This window comes from Papio anubis, chromosome 7 (assembly GCF_008728515.1).
Source record: "Papio anubis isolate 15944 chromosome 7, Panubis1.0, whole genome shotgun sequence".
NCBI classification, from domain to species: domain Eukaryota; kingdom Metazoa; phylum Chordata; class Mammalia; order Primates; family Cercopithecidae; genus Papio; species Papio anubis.
The window spans coordinates 17,823,688-17,840,364 of record NC_044982.1 but is presented as its reverse complement, the minus strand read 5'-3'; the positions used below and the strand labels follow the sequence as shown (position 1 = coordinate 17,840,364).

The following is a 16,677-nucleotide window of genomic DNA, read 5'->3' as shown; positions in this document are numbered from 1 at the left end:
ATTCCAGCAAAGTCTCAGGATATAAAATCAATGTGTAAAAGTCACAAGCATTCCTATACACCAACAACAGGCAAGCAGAGAGCCAAATTATGAATGAACTCCCATTCGCAATTGCTACAAAGAGAATAAAATACCTAGGAATACAGCTAATAAGGGAAGTAAAAGGCGTCTTTAGGAGAACTACAAACCACTGCACAAGGAAATAAAAAAGAACACAAATGAAAATATTCCATGCTCCTGGATAGGAAGAATGAGTATCATGAAAATTGCCATACTGCCCAAAGTAATTTATAGATTCAATGCTATTCCCATTAAACTACTACTGATATTCTTCAAAGAATTAGAAAAAAAACTACTTAAGAAATCATATGGAACCAAAATAGAGCCCGTACAGCCAAGTCAATCCTAACCAAAAAGAACAAGGCAGGAAGCATCATGCTACTGGACCTCAAACTGTATTACAAGGTTACAGTAACCAAAACAGCATGATACTGGTATAAAAACAGATGCATAGACCAATGGAACAGAATAGAGAATTCAGAAATAAGACCACACATCTACAACCATCTGATCTTCAACAAACCTGACAAAAACAAGCAATGGGGAAAGGATTTCCTATTCAATAAATGGTGCTGGGAAAACTGGTTAGCCATATGCAGAAAACTGAAACTGGACCCCTTCCTTATACCTTATACAAAAATTAACTCAAGAAGGATTAAAGACTTAAATGTAAAACACAAAATTATAAAAACCCTAGAAGAAAATTTAGGCAATACCACTCAGTTCATAGGCATGGGCAAAGATTTCATGACGAAATCGTTAAAAGCAACTGCAACAAAAGCAAAAATTGACAAATGGGATCTAATTAAACTAAAGAGTTTCTGCGCAATAAAAGAAACTATCATCAGGGCAAAGAAGCAACCTACGGAGTGGGAAAAAATTTTTGCAATCTATCCATCTGACAAGTCTAATATCCAGAGTCAACAAGGAACTTAAGCAAATTTACAAGAAAAAAACAAACAACCCCATTAAAAAGTGGGGAAAGGACATGAGTGGACACTTCTCAAAAGAAGACATTTATGTGGCCAAGAAACATATGTAAAAAAGCTCAACATCACCGATCATTAGAAAAATGCAAATCAAAACCACATTGAGATACCATCTCATGTCAGTCAGAAGGACAATTATTAAAAAGTCAAGAAACAACAGATGCTGGTGAGGTTGAAGAGAAAGAGGAATGCTTTTACACTGTTGGCAGGAATGTGAATTAGTTCAACCATTGTGGAAGATGGTGTGGTAATTCCATAAAGATCTAGAACCAGAAATACCATTTGTCCCAGCAATCCCATTACTGGGTATATACACAAAGAAATATAAATCATTCTATTACAAAGATGCATGCATGTGTATGTTCATTGCAGCACTATTCACAATAACAAAGACATGGAATCAACCCAAATGCCCATCAATGATAGACCAGATAAAGAAAATGTGGTACAAGTATACCTTGGAATACTATGCAGCCATTAAAAGGAAAGAGATCATGTCCTTTGCAGGGACAAGGATGGAGCAAGAAGCCATTATCCTCAGCAAACTAATGCAGGAACAGAAAAGCAAACACCGCATATTCTCACTTATAAGTGAGAGCTGAACAATGAGAACATATGGACACAGGGAGAGGAATAACACACACTGAGGCCTTTGAGGGGGTGGGGTGGGGGAGGGGGAGCATTAGGAAAAATAGCTAATGCATACTGAGCTCAAACCATTTATGCCTGGTGCTCCATTACTGGAATGCCAAGCTTGTGGGAATTATTTATATCTTACAGCTCAAGGTCATTGCCAAGGTCTGATTTTTCATTAAAAAAAAAAAAAAAAAAAATTGCAACCTCCGGTATAAATGGGTTAACACCTAGGTGATGCAGCAAACCACCATGGCATATGTTTACCTACGTAACAAACCTGCACATCCTACACATGTACCTTGTAACTTAAAATAAAAATTAAAATAAAAAATATGTTCATAAGAGCTAAGAAAACATGGTGAGAGATTATAGAATCTGTGTGTAACACAGCAATAAGGAAAGACATATTTGAAGAAGGGGGGAAAGACAGTTTTACATTACTCATGTCACCCCTTCCCTCAGGCCAACCTAAGTGTCCATCAGTGTATGAATGAATAAAGAAATAGATATACTATTCATTCTTAAAAAGGAAGAAAATCAGCTGGGCACAGTGGCTCACACCTATAATCCCAGCACTTTCAGAAGCTTAGGCGGGAGGATTGCTTGAGGCCAGGAGTTTGAGACAAGCCTGGGCAACATAGTGAGGCCTAGGCTCTACAAAAATTTTAAAAAATAATTTTAGAAAAGGAAGAAAATCCTGTCATTTGCTACAACATGGATGAACCTGGTGTACATTATGCTTAGTGAAATAAACCAGGCAGAGAAAGACAGATACTGCATGATCTCGCTTATATCTGGAATCTAAAAAAGTCAAACATAGCAGAGAGTAGATTGGTGGTTAACAGGGATTAGGAGTACGGGTGGGAAATGGGGAGATGTTGGTTAAAAAGTACAAAGTTTTAGTTAGAACGAGTGAATACGTTCTGAAGATATACTGTGTGGCACGGTGATCAGAGTTAATAATAATGTAGAATATACTTGAAAATTGCTAAGACACATCTTAAATGTTCGCACCCTTTAAGTGGTTAAGTATGTGAGGTGATGGATATATTAACTAGCTTGATGTAATCATTTCACAAAGTATAACCAAAATCTCATGTTGTATTTCGTAAATATATACAGTTTTCGTTAATTATGCCTTAATGAAGCTGGGGTTACACAAAAATAAATTTTTAAAAAGGCAGACTGGTTACAAAATACTTTTAAAATTGTTAACAGTTTTTATTATGAAGAAAAGATAAGTTTTAAGAAGATATTGTGGCTTTACCCTGGCACACCATCTTATATACTAATTTAAGAATCATGATGTGAGATTCTAATTCATTCTATTTTCTTCCAACTCTAACATCAACCCCACTCCTGGTGCAGGTACTTTAATATGTTATGAGCCGGGCACGGTAGCTCACGCCTGTAATCCCACCACTCTGGGAGGCTGAGGCGGGCGGATCACAAGGTCAGGAGATCAAGACCATCCTGGATAACATGGTGAAACCCCATCTCTACTAAAAATACAAAAAAAAAAAAAAAATAGCTGGGCGTGGTGGGCGCACCTATAGTCCCAGCTACTCAGTAGGCTGAGGCAGGAGAATCTCTTGAACCTGGGAGGCAGAGGTTGCAGTGAGCCGAGATTGCAGCACTGTACTCCAGCCTTGTAACAGAGCAAGACTCTATCTCAAAAAAAAAAAAAAAAAAAGAGTTATGTTTAGTAATGAATCCTGCTTTACCATATGGAGAATACAAAGCAAATCAAGAAGAAATAGTAACCAGGTAAATTCAGATGGATTAAGAAGACCATTTTCTGAGTTAGAATTTTGTGGTTCACCTTTAAAGGCATTTAATAATCAGAATAACCCTTTCAATACTATTAGCAAGTTGGATTCAGGTGCTAAAATACAGCCTTATTAGGAATAAATACCTTTTCAGCCAGTCTACTGCATTCAATAACTGAAAGAGCAAGTAAATGTATAACTAAAAAAAATCACTACTTTTGAATGCATACCAGCTATATGATAGGAATTCTTAAGTGTTTTACATGCATCTTAAATTCTTGTAAAACCTCTATAAGTGAGCACTCCAATTCCAGCACTTCCAATACTTTCAGTTCTTATAGACAAGAAAAAATGAAGCTGATCATGAATATTAATTATTATTCATAAGTAATGACCAGGTGTTTCTAATATTTCTAACCTGCAAAACTAAAGAGCAGCCTCCAAAGAAATTAAACAACCAATGAGAAAAAGAACAGACGTTTAATCTTAGATGATGATAGTTACAGAGATTCTAGAATCAATGATCAAATCAGTGCCCAAATTATAATAGTATGGATAGCCCAACAGGGAGGTTTCATAGTCTTTCATCTCTGTTTAAGAAGCTGTTTCAGCATGACAAAATAAAGTAATATGACATATTTATAGAGCTCTGGGGAAAAAGCTTTAATTTATATTCAAATGTTATATTCATATTTTTTTAAATATGAAGTACCTAGAGTAGTCAAATTATGTCTTTCATAGAGACCCAGAAAGTAGAATGATGGTTGTCAGGGGCTTAGGAGATAGAACAATGGGAATTATTTTTTACTGGGTACAGAGTTTCCATTTGGGAAGATGAAGAAGTTCTGAAGCTAGAGGGTGGTGATGGTTGCACAACAATGTGAATGTACTTAATGGCACTGGATTTTACATTTAAAAATGTTTGAAATGTGAAGTTTATATATTTTACCACAATAAACAATGTTAATTTAAGAGAAAAGTCTCAGCATATCTCATTATAAAAACCGGTCTGAGAAAGGGGAATCAGCATGTGTAGAAGCTCAGAAGTACAAGAAAACATAATGTATCTGTCCTAATGGGGAGATGTTGGTTAAAGAGTACAAAGTTTCAGTTAGAATGAGTGAATAAGTTTTGAAGATACACTGTATGGCACGGTAATATAGGAAAGGAGTTTCCTATAGATGAAAGAAACTGGGGTACTGAGAAATAGACTGGAACGATGGCCACTACATACCATGTGAAGGATTATGAGCTTCATCCTAAGGACAGTACAAAGCCTTTATCATACTTTAGAAATAAGAGGAAAGCACACAAACATGTTTGAAAAGGAATCATCATCACTGTGGAGTGAAGAAAGGTCTTGAGGGAAGCAAAACAGGAGGTAAGAAGATCAGCTACGAGGCTGTTCCACCAATCCAGTTAGTAGATGACAGAAGCCTACACAAGAGTACAATGGTGAGAACAGAAGGAAGGAGATTAATTTGAGAGCTATTTCGGAAGTAGACTCTCCAGAACTCTTGAATTAACTACATAGGGGAGGCAAAAGAGAGAACCGTGTTAATAGTTTTTGAACTGAGCAACTGAGCGAAGGATCTTACCATTCACTGAGGTAGAGAAGAAAGACTTCATAAGTACTTATCCTGTGAACATATGTGGATCTACAGCAAATTTCTTACTGGCTGCATAGAATTCAATTGAATTTATCTATCTATAATTCAACACAAAATGTTAACTGCTTTACCAATTCTTTAAATTTTTCTAATTGCTCAAACAAAAGAAGAGATGGAAGCATTTTTTAAAGCATAAAGCTGTAAATAATAACAACAACAATAACAACAACAACAAAATTAACCCATTTTAACAGCCTCAGCTTGTTAAATGGCAAGGGATCATTACTAAAAATCTATACTAACAGGAAAAAGTAGTTGGGACCCAAATTTTATAGCTCAAAATTTTAGCCATTAATCTATTAAGCATTCTTAACCCCCCAAACCAAGGTTTCTGAGTTTATTTTTCAGACAAAGCTATTTTTATAAATATATTTTTATACTTCATGAAATTAATATCTGAAATAGATATATTAATAAGAAGGGGAAGAGAAAAGGATAAATGGATAAAAACAAAAAGCATTATATATTCTGTATCACTGAAGAGCAAATTACTATGTGTTTCTATTTCTACCCTAATACCATACCTTACTCTAAGTACAGTGAATGAGCCATCCTTCATTCCAAGGGCAAGATGGATTCCATCTGCATTGACAGCTGCACAACGAATTGGTTCTTCCATATTACACCTTGCTATTAATGCATGATCTACTAGGCTCCATATCCTGTAAAATTTAATTTTAAAAATAAAAAAGAATAGTTAGCTAATGCATACTTTAATAAAAATATTTTGGTTAAAATAATAATCTCATCTTAATTAAGATAAATCTAGATATCTTAACTATCTGTTTTGTGGCAAGAAATTCTTAACTATGAAAATGGGAACTGTTCATGCTTAAATGACAGAAGTTGATAGAATCTTTTGCTTTTAATTTTTTTGGTGACATCACGTCACTGTCACTCAGGCTGGAGTGCAGTGGCGTGATCATAGCTTACTATAACCTTGACCCTGTGGGCTCAAGCGATCCTCTAGCCTCAGCCTCACGAGAAGCTGGGACTACAGGAATGTGCCACCCAACCTGGCTACATTTTGTTGTTGTTGTTGTTTTGGTATCCTTTTAGCACAGCTATAGTGTCACTGCATAATAAACACAATGTTTTGCCATCTAACTGAAAACCAGTAAAGTCCATACTCCATTGTGCCTTAAAAATGTAACATTCAAAGTCCAATTTTATCTTTTTTCCTCTTATTTCAACATGATGAGTATGCACTGGTGATAAATAATAATGTCACCATGTGGTAATGCACATAGCGCTCAAAATTCTGCCAAGTTGTAACTGTGTCACTGAAATTTGTAATGAGCTGAGGAGCAGTGCAAAATGATGTGAGTGTACCATCTCTTTCCCAACATCTCAACTCTGCATCTGTAGTGTGATACACTGCAATTTTTTTTTTTTTTTTTTGAGACAGAGTTTTGTTCCTGTTGTCCAGGCTGGAGTGCAATGGTGTGATCTTGGCTCACTGCAACCTCTGCCTCCCGGGTTCAAGCAATTCTCCTACCTCAGCCTCCCAAGTAGCTGGGATTACAGGCATGCATCTCACCACGCCTGGCTAATTTTGTATTTGTAGTAGAGACGGGTTTGGTCTCTAGTTGGTCAGGCTAGTCTCGAACTCCCAACCATAGGTGATCCACCCGCCTTGGCCTCCCAAAGTGCTGGGATTACAGGTGTGAGCCACCACACCGAGCCAATACAATGCATTTTTAAACAATGTAGTAACATTGATTCTTTCACTTTTAGGTAGGTTGTTTCTATCCTGACCAAAGGGAGAGAGAGTGTGTGTGTAGACACACGTGTATATATCCTTATGTACATACAGTCTAGTGTTTAAAACTATCCAAATTCAGAATCCACAATGCTAGAAATCAACAACAAAAAAGATAGGTAGAAGATACCCATTGTTTGAAAATTAAGAATTATACTTCCATATAATCTAAAATACAAAGACAAAGATGAATTCTTAATGATTTGTTACTACTTTGAAGTAAGTTATAAAACTGCTTAAAATCAAAACTTGTGAAATATAGCTGAAACAGTACTTAGGAGGAACTTTTGGGAGCTTTAAATGCATATACAGTTGGCCCTCTGTATCCATGGGTTCTTCAACTACAAATTCAACCAACCATGGATGGAAAATGTAGTTAGGCCTATGATGGCTGCATTTGTACTGAACATGTACAGACTTTTTTTCTTGTCATTATTCCCTAAACAATATGGTATAACAACTATTTACACAGCACTTACACGGTATTATAAGTAATCTAGAGATTTAAAGTACAGTTGACCCTTGAATAATGCAACAGTTAGAGGCACCAATCCCCATGCTATCAAAAAGCCATGTCTAACGTTTGACTCTCCACTTAACTACTAATAACCTACTGTTGACTGGAAGTCTTAACACAAACAGTTGTTTAACATACACTTTTGTGCATTATATGTACTAATACTGCATACTTACAATAAATTAAGCTAGAGAAAACATAATTAAGAAAATTATAAGGAAGAGAAAATATAATTGTTATTCATTAAGTAGAAGTGGATCATCATAAAAGTCTACATCCTCATCATCTTCACATTGTGTAGGCTGAGGAGGAGGAAGAGGAGAGGCTTGTCTTACGATCTCGGGGTGGCAGAGGTGGAAGAAAATCCACCTGTAAGTGGACCCATGCAGTTCAAACCTGTGTTGTTCAAAGAGTAACTGTATTTTGGAGGATGTTCAAATTATATATCATTTTATATAATGGACTTGAACATCCACGGATTATGATATCTGCAGGGGGTCCTGGAACGAATCTCCCCAAAAATAGCAAAGAATAACTACATTATAAATAAACAAAGGCTACAATTTAATGAATAGGCATCTACCCCAAGACATTAGAAAAAGATCACCAAAACTAAGTAGATTTTCTAAATGCTTTGATTATATTTTTAAAATTGTTACTACTTTATAGGAAAAACTATTTTTGTATATTGTTTTCATATCCAGAAAATTTGCTAAACTCTCTTTTCAATTCCAGCAATTCATCTTATTTTCCTTTGAATTTTTCTATATATATAAACACATCATATACATATATATAACCAACTGAGAATGGCAGTTGTTTTTTCCTTTCCAATCTCTGTGTGTATGTGTATGCGTACATATATATATACACATACATATACATGCTATACATATACACATTTGGCCTTACTATATTGACCAAGATTTCTAGTCTATAGCTGAACAGAATGGTGAAAATGAGCATAACTGTCTTTTTCCTGATTTCAAAGGAAAATCTTCAATACTTCAACATTAAATATGATATTTGCTGGTGACATTCTACGCTCTTACCACAAGGGACAGCAAACCATGTCCTGTGGGCCAAACCAGGCCTGCTGCCTATTTTTGTACAGTCTGAAAGCTAAGAATAATTTTTACATTTTTAAATGGTTGAAAAAAATGTTTTAATAAAATTTTGAAACACAAGAAAATTATTTGAAATTCTACTTTCTGTGTCTGTAAATAAAGTTTCATGGAAGTATAGGTGTATACTTATTTTTTTTTTCTTTTTTTTTGAGACAGAGTCTCATTTTGTCGCCCAGGCTGGAGTGCTGGTGCAATCTTAGTTCACTGCAACCTCTGCCTCCCAGGTTCAAGCGATTCTCGTGCCTCACCCTCCTGAGTAGCTGGGATTACAAGCGTGTGCCACCATGCCTGGCTTATTTTTAGCAGAGACAGGGTTTTGCCATGTTGGCCAAGCTGGTCTTGAACTCCTGGCCTCATGTGATCCACATGCCTCAGTCTCCCAAAGTGCTGGCATGAGCCACCACACTCGGTCCTGTTTTTTGTTTGTTTGTTTGTTTTTGTTTTTTTAACGTATTGTCTATGGCTTACATACTGTCTTTATATCACACTACAGAGGCAGAGTTGAGATATTGGGAAAGAGATGATACACTCTCATCACTTTGGACTGCTCCTCAGTACATTACAATTTTCAGTGACACAGTTACAACTTGACAAAATTTTGAGGGCTATCTGTACTACCATATAGTAACATTTTGTTATTATTTTTGTTTACCAATGTATATTCATACCGGACTTAGAATGTTACATTTTTAAGGCACAATTGAGCATGGGCTATACTGTTATTGAATTAGATGGCAAAGATTAGGTTTATTATGCAATGACACTGTAGCTGTGCTAAAAGGACACAAATATAAATTATCAGACTAAGCACTCATCACAATTTTTCCAACTCACAGGTAAGCTCAGAAAAATTAGAAAATTTAAAACAGAATATCTCATGACAGAATTTATTTACAAATTTAAAAATACAATGAGGTTGCAAGAAAAGTAAGTTTCTGAGTGGTTGATCTGTTAGCCAAGCAAGGAAAGCTACTTATTGGTAATGAAAATGGTAAATCATTTTGAATTGCAGCAGCTTCAGAAATCTGTCCAGAGAAAACAGACTTAAGACTGTTACAGCCTTTCCATGAGAACAGTTGCTCCAAAAGTTGAGAATATTGGGAACCCTACCAATAATTAATTTAAAAACAAGACAAATAATTTTGAGTGGTTTTCCTTGATTCTTGATGGGTTAACAGATGTTACAGATACTACTCAATTGTTTATTTGAGGAGTCAATGCCAAGTGTGAGGTGACAAGAATTTGCTTTCATGAATAGTCTGCACGAAACAACTACAGACAAGAATATTTTCAAAATCACTGAGAAAACACTAATTCAATACAACCTAAATTGGAATCTGCTAAGATGAATTATAACTAACTGATGGTAGGAAAAAATATGTACAGAAAAAAATGGCTTAAAGAAATTTACAGATTATGAAAATGTAAGGGGTTTAAAGCCTGTGCGTATTCATTGTATTATTCTTTAGCACGTACTTAGCAAAGAAAAAAATAAGACTGTCTCTTGTTTTTTTAACCAATAGCGTTAATGGTGAACTTCATTTGCTCCTGTGGATTTAACTAACTACTGTCAGTTCTGTGAATTTTTGCCAGATACAGAAGTAGAAAATCCTGACTTGCGCTAACACAGCAGTTAAATGGCTTAGCAGTGGTAAAGTTTTATTGATTTTCTGATCTCAGAACCAAGATTGAAATTTTTCTGAATTATGAAGAATTGCCCCTCTCTCTCTTTCTCTCTCTCTCTCTTTCGAGACGAAGTCTGGCTCTGTTTCCCAGGCTGGAGTGCAGTGGCGCGATCTCAGCTCACTGCAACCTCTGCCTCCCACGTTCTAGTGATATTATTAAACACTGAATGGATTTGGAACTTAGCTTCTACTGAAGACTCAATACTGTTACCTAATGAATTCAACCTAAAATTATAAGGCAAAAGCAGCATAATGTAATGTGAAACTTTATTGTGGTAAAGTCATTTGGACAATTAATGCTATTTGAATAACAATATCAAGCTGCTTTATATACTCCTGTGCTATCAAAACTTAAAACAAGAAGTGAGGTCTCCATTGCCACACAAATCCGCAGCAGATATTTTTTGGAGCTTAATTTATAGCTTTAGCAGCATATGTTGGACTATCCTCCTTTGGCAAATGCTCAGTCTTGTCTGTCCCTTGTGCTCCAAGAGAAAGCCATAAACCAAGGTCAAGTTTACCCAAAGGAAAAATGCCTTCGGGGCAAAAAGCAGCTTTGGCACAATGACCCCCTAGATGCCCATTTTCTTTCACAAATTGGCTGGATAGCTCCTCATTATCTTGTCAGTTCTTGGAAGGTTTTAAGGTGATTTACATTTTAACTAACGTCTTTAGTTGTTTTCATTGGAAGTTGTTTTATTCCAAATAAATTGGCCACCAATAACAGAAACAGTAGTCTGAACAATTACTTTTTAAAGAAACAGTTGTCCTATTGGCAGCAGGTAGGTAGCACTTGGTAACAGCAGTTCTACAATGAAAGGATTATGAATAGTTCTTAGCAAAGCACAGAGTAAGGTGTAGTCCCCACAGTAAGTTTACAGACATATGACCTATGCCATCTCCCAAACCCCAAAAATAGACTGGCACAATGACAGTAAATGGCATGACTGATTAGCATACCATAAAAAACATCAATAATTATCTGGAAACAATTAGGTCATCTTACTCCTTACACTAAAGGAAGCTTTACATAGATTAGGAGTTAAACATAAAAATATAACCACTAATGTACTGGAAGAATATATTGAAAATTTTTTAAAAATAATTTTTGGGAAGATTTCTTTACGATAGAATCCTAGAAGTCATGAAAGAAAATACTGATAAATTCAGCTATATAAAAAATAACAACACAACAAGAATTTTTGCTTACCTAAAACAACCTACATGAAGTAAAAAAAAAGAAAAAGCAAGTAACAAACTATTGAAATTACTTGCAATTTACATTATAGGCAAAGAGTTAACATCCATAATATATAAAGAGCTGCTAAAAGTAAAAGGAGAAAAAGATCAACAACCCTACAGAAAAAAATGGCAAGAAATGTGGAAAGTTTATAGAAAGGATTCTAGGGAACCACCTAACTTTTTTAAATTGGTAAATATACAGAAAGAATTAAGCACTTTTCTGCTTTTACTATACCCAGGATAAATAAATAATTGATGAGAAGAAATTCTCTTTATAGAAATACTACAGCTAACAAATGAATAATGAGTGGTAAATATAAGTATTAGAATGCCACCATTTGAAACACTTATTAAAATGATAGACTTAGGCCATGTATTCTCAACGGGGGTAATATTCCATGAAAGGGGGTAAAAATGAATTCTTAGGGGTAAAATATCTTAAATATTATACAATGGTTTGTGTTCTCTTAAGGGGCCACAATACAAAAAGAGATACACAGTTGTCTGTGGTCTTAAAATTTCAAAGTGAGGGTGTGATCAATAAAAAAAAAAAGTAAGAAAGTGACAATGAAAAAAGGTCGGGAAACACTGACCTAGACAATCATCATCAATGGTCGCTACCAGAAAAAACGGAGACTACACATTACATACCATCAAGCAGGAGTACATCACCACCTAGGAAATATCCTTGGTGAAAATTCATAACTGTATCTCATCAAACCTCTAAATCTAACTACCAATTTACAGGATACAAGGAACACAGACTATGTTAAAATACACTATGGGTGTGCAATTAGCCAAATCCAGAATGTGGGAAACCCTGAATAAACTGTAAGAAGAACAAAAAGGGAAGGAAGAAAGCTGTAGAATAAGAGACTGAAAAGACATACCAACAAACGCAATACATGAAGCTCATTTGGATCCTGATTTTAAGAAATCATAAAAATATTTTATGAGACAATCGGGAATTTCTATACCAGCTAGATACAGAACACTACGTGATAAGAGTATCGTGGTGATGTTTGAGATATCTTTTCAAGATACAAACTGAAATATTTACAGATGAAATCAGGGAGAAAAAAAAGACAAATTGGGGGAAACAAATTTCAACTCCTAAAATTGATCAGTGGTTCTCAAACTTTTGAGTATATTGTAGTCACTTGGAAGGCTTCTGAAATCACAAATTGCTCAATTTCTGGTATTAGGTCCTGTAAAAGGCCTGAGAATATGCATTTCTTACAAGTTCTTAGATAATGCTGATATTGCTCGTCAAGGAACCACATTTTGAGAACCACTATCCCAGACACAGTTTCTAATTTCTTTAATATATAGACAGATATCATTAGATCTTATTTAAAATCAAGTAGAGAAAAAGATCTATGAACTAATAGAAAATAGGCAAAGGATTTGAACAGGTCAAGGAAAAAAATGTCCTCTAAACATATAAAAACATACTCAACCACCCTCAATATAAGAGAAATACACATTTTCAAAATATAATAAGGTATCATTTTTCACCTTTTGGTATTATAATTAGTTCTGTTAAGGGTGTGAGAAAACAGGCACTGGCAATATATTCATGATAGGTGTATAAATTGTTGCTGCCTCTATGTAAGGCCTTACCTATCAAAATTTAAAATACACACATCCTTTGATTACTGCTAAACATTTATCAGAGATATTCACACATGTACAAAATGAGAAATGTATAATGATATTCATTGCAAGCCCTGTATTTATAAAATACACAAAACTGGAGGAAACTAATCTTCCATCAGTAATGGATTAGTTGAATAAATTACAGTATACCCATGCAGTGAAATATTATATTCCTGTTAAAAAGAAGGAAGTAGTTCTGCACATTCTGATATGGAACAAACTCCGTATCATATATTTATAAGAGAAAAATATTACTAATAATTCTATTAATTTTCAGTACTTACTACTTATGTTCATTTGTTTTACCATGAGCTAATAAAGTTTTAATCGGAGTATTTTAAGCTTTCTTTTTTTTTTTTTTTGAGACAGAGTCTCACTCTGTTGCCAGGCTGGAATGCAGCGGCACGATCTCGGTGCACTGCAACCTCCACCTCCTGAGTTCAAGCAATTCTCCTGCCTCAGCCTCCCGAGTAGCTGGGATTACAGGCGCCCGCCACCATGCCCAGCTAACTTTTGTATTTTTAGTAGAAATGGGGTCTCACCATGTTGGCCAGGATAGTCTCAATCTCTTGACCTTGTGATCTACCTGCCTTGACCTCCCAAAGAGCTGGGATTGCAGGCATGAGCCACTGCGACCGGCCATGTTTTCTTTATGTTTATCTAAGGATACATCTCAGCCTATGGAATTACTTTATAATTTGCTTACCTGACTGAACGATCATCACTTCCAGTCACAGCCAAAGGTTTAGTAGGATGGACAGCAAGTGCCCAAAGTTCACCTTCACAATGCCCTTGCATAATTAGAAAAGGTTTATTTCTTTCTTGCACCACAATTTCAAAAATTTCACTGTCCTGTGTTCCAACTAGAATGTGGTCACCTCGCCAACACACACTCCTTACAGACAAACCTAGTAAAAAGTAAATTGTATTTAATATATAATGTTGTAATAATGATAGCAGCAGGAGGCAGACAAATCCCTATGCAGATAGGGGCAAGTCCCGGTGAAATCCAACCTTCAAACCTAAGACAGTTTAAAGCCTGAAAGCCAAGCTACAGGTCTTGGATAAATCCACAGACCAACTGAGAACATCTCTTTCCATTTGGCGCACTTTCCTCTGATTGATCCCCACCTTTCACCTACTTTACACATATTTACCCTTCCCTAATTGGTTTTTTATAGTGTTGTGCCCATCTTTGAGTGATGCCTTTTTAAAGCCTTTTTTGCATACTCACAAACCCATCAGCATGCAATTGCTCATTCTGAGCCCATAAAAGCTCCAGACTCAGCCATATTTGGGGACTGCCCACCTTTGGGTGGGGGGTTGCAGGTAGGGGAGACTACCTGACTTCAGCCCATCTCGGGTACCCTCTCCACTGAGAGCTGTTTTGTCACTCAGTAAAACTCTTTGCCTTGTTCACTTGCCAGCTGTCAGTACAACCTCTTTCTTCTTGGATGTGGGACAAGAACTTGGAACTCACCCAACAGTGAGTACAGACATTAGACCTGTAGCATTCCCCTCCTACTCACCAAGCAACAGGAGAGGGAGCCACTGGGCACCACACGCCCCATTTATTGGGCAGGACCGAAAGAGCTATTAACTTGCTGTAACACCCGCTTTGGGGCTTCAGGGTCGCTGGAGTCCCCAAGTTTTTTAGGTGCCACCACATTCCCTTCATCCAGACGCCAACGCCCAAGGCAGAAGCAGGTCACAGCACACCCGGCCCAGCCACGGGCTGAGCACATATCCTGCAGCAAGTGTAGGATCCAGCCAGAGTGCAAGCCAAGCACAGCCTGCCAGGCCAAGGGGGCAGGGTACCTCCTGGCGAGCCTGCAGCCCAGTGCAGCCCTGGACAGGGGCGTTGCCAGCCATGAAGGTCTCCAGCTGGCAAGGTGGCACCCAAAATATCCTGTGTCAATAATTCCAATATTCCTAAATTGAAGTTAATTTTGTACCTTTTATATCTTAGATGTGAGACAGAAGAAAATATGTAAGTCCTTGATCTATATTCACATTTTCTTCAACTGTCCATGTTGTTTTCTACATGAAATATTTCTGTCTTTTTATGTACCTAGTTCCTACCCAGCCTTCAGACATGTACTCTTCTTCCTTCTCCCTTGTAGACAACTCTAGCCATATCTACTTGCTCAGCCAGTCTTACAACACTTCAGTCTGCATTGTTCAATAAGTACTCAATTAGTAAATTACCTTTATAGAATTGTATTCTTTTTCTTTTAATAATCTGACTTTTTACTTGTCTATATTTCATTTCTTCAATACACTCATAAAATCATTAAAAAGAGAGAATTTTACTTTTTCTGCATACTCCTCAATGTCTGTTGTAATCTTAGGAAAGCTACTGTGTTTTTCATTTTTCTCATGTGTGTTACATGGCCAATATAAAGACACCATGTACCTCACAATGTCCTTATGAGGATCAGATAAGAAAAAGTCTCAAATTATTTTGTAAGCTTTAAAGCACAATAATGTTTAGCAAAACTAATGAAAATAGAGTAACAGTTAACATTGACATGCTTATTATGTGTTATCCTTATAAACATTTTAGAAATATCAATTCATTTGATCCTATATCCTAAATAATATATTTATTCTTACTCTCATTTACAGTGAGGGTAAACTACCAGCCCAAGGTCACACAACTTGTAGGTGACTGGAATATGGTTTAAACACAAACCTGAGGGTAGTTTTTATAGTAAAAGGTCTTGTTTTATTACATCAATTTTTTTTAATCCCCAAGAGAAAAAAAGCCCCCCAATTGCTGACAAATTTGAATGAAGGAAAAATACATCTATCCACATTTAAATCATCCTGAACAAAAGTTCCCCAACCCTCAACATTTACCCCCAACTGTTTATTTAGAATAGTTTATTTGTTAAATAGTTATAGTTAGCATTCTAATAGTAAAATACTTTCAAAATCCAAAGATACTAAGTGAGTACCTCTCACATCTCTCTCTAGGTCCCATTATAATAGACATTAGATTTATGAAAGAATCTTTCTCCTAACAATGAACCTAAACTCTTTACAGGCAAAATTTCTCCTTAATAGAAGAATTTCAATCAAATGCATACAGGGTAAAGAGGCAAATATGAGTCTTATTTATATTTACAAAACTTACATTGATACTTACTGAAAGAAAGAGATAATCTTTGGGAAGTTTAGAGTTTGCCTAGTAATAAGACATTCGTTTTGTTATTACCTTTGTATCCCTGGTCTGTTTCCCTGAGATCAATCACAGTAATTGGTTTAAAAGTTAAATCCCAAAGACGAATACAACCATCTCTGCCACCAGTAGCAAAGCCTTCTTCACAAGCATTCATGCTAAAAATTCCTGCCTAGAAGAGGAAATAAAATAATTTAACAAAAAATGTTTTTAAAGAACATCTACTATATGAAGGTAGAAACCCTTTTAAACCAATCCAACAATATTTTGGTAGGATATAAGAATAAACAAATACATCAGAAAACACAAAAGAAAATCTAGAAGTAAGTCTACAGGAACTTAATACAGTTGCCCCTTGTGGATTTGAACTTCACTGG

General features: G+C 35.9%; 1 protein-coding gene across 14 annotated transcripts in view; it reads right to left on the bottom strand.

Annotated features, from left to right (window-relative positions):
• Positions 1 to 16,677, bottom strand: part of EML5 (EMAP like 5) — a 221,287-nt gene that overhangs the window by 120,008 nt on the left and 84,602 nt on the right. For all 14 annotated transcript variants that reach the window (XR_002523464.2, XM_031667922.1, XM_003902140.5 and 11 more), the window contains 3 exons: positions 16,337 to 16,472; positions 13,823 to 14,024; positions 5,649 to 5,786 (listed from right to left, as the gene is read on the bottom strand). Coding sequence is in view for 13 of the 14 variants with exons in the window: in XM_031667922.1 (XP_031523782.1) it covers positions 5,649 to 5,786; positions 13,823 to 14,024; positions 16,337 to 16,472 (476 nt within the window). In the remaining variant the exon portion in view is untranslated. The remainder of the gene's footprint in view (positions 1 to 5,648; positions 5,787 to 13,822; positions 14,025 to 16,336; positions 16,473 to 16,677) is intronic.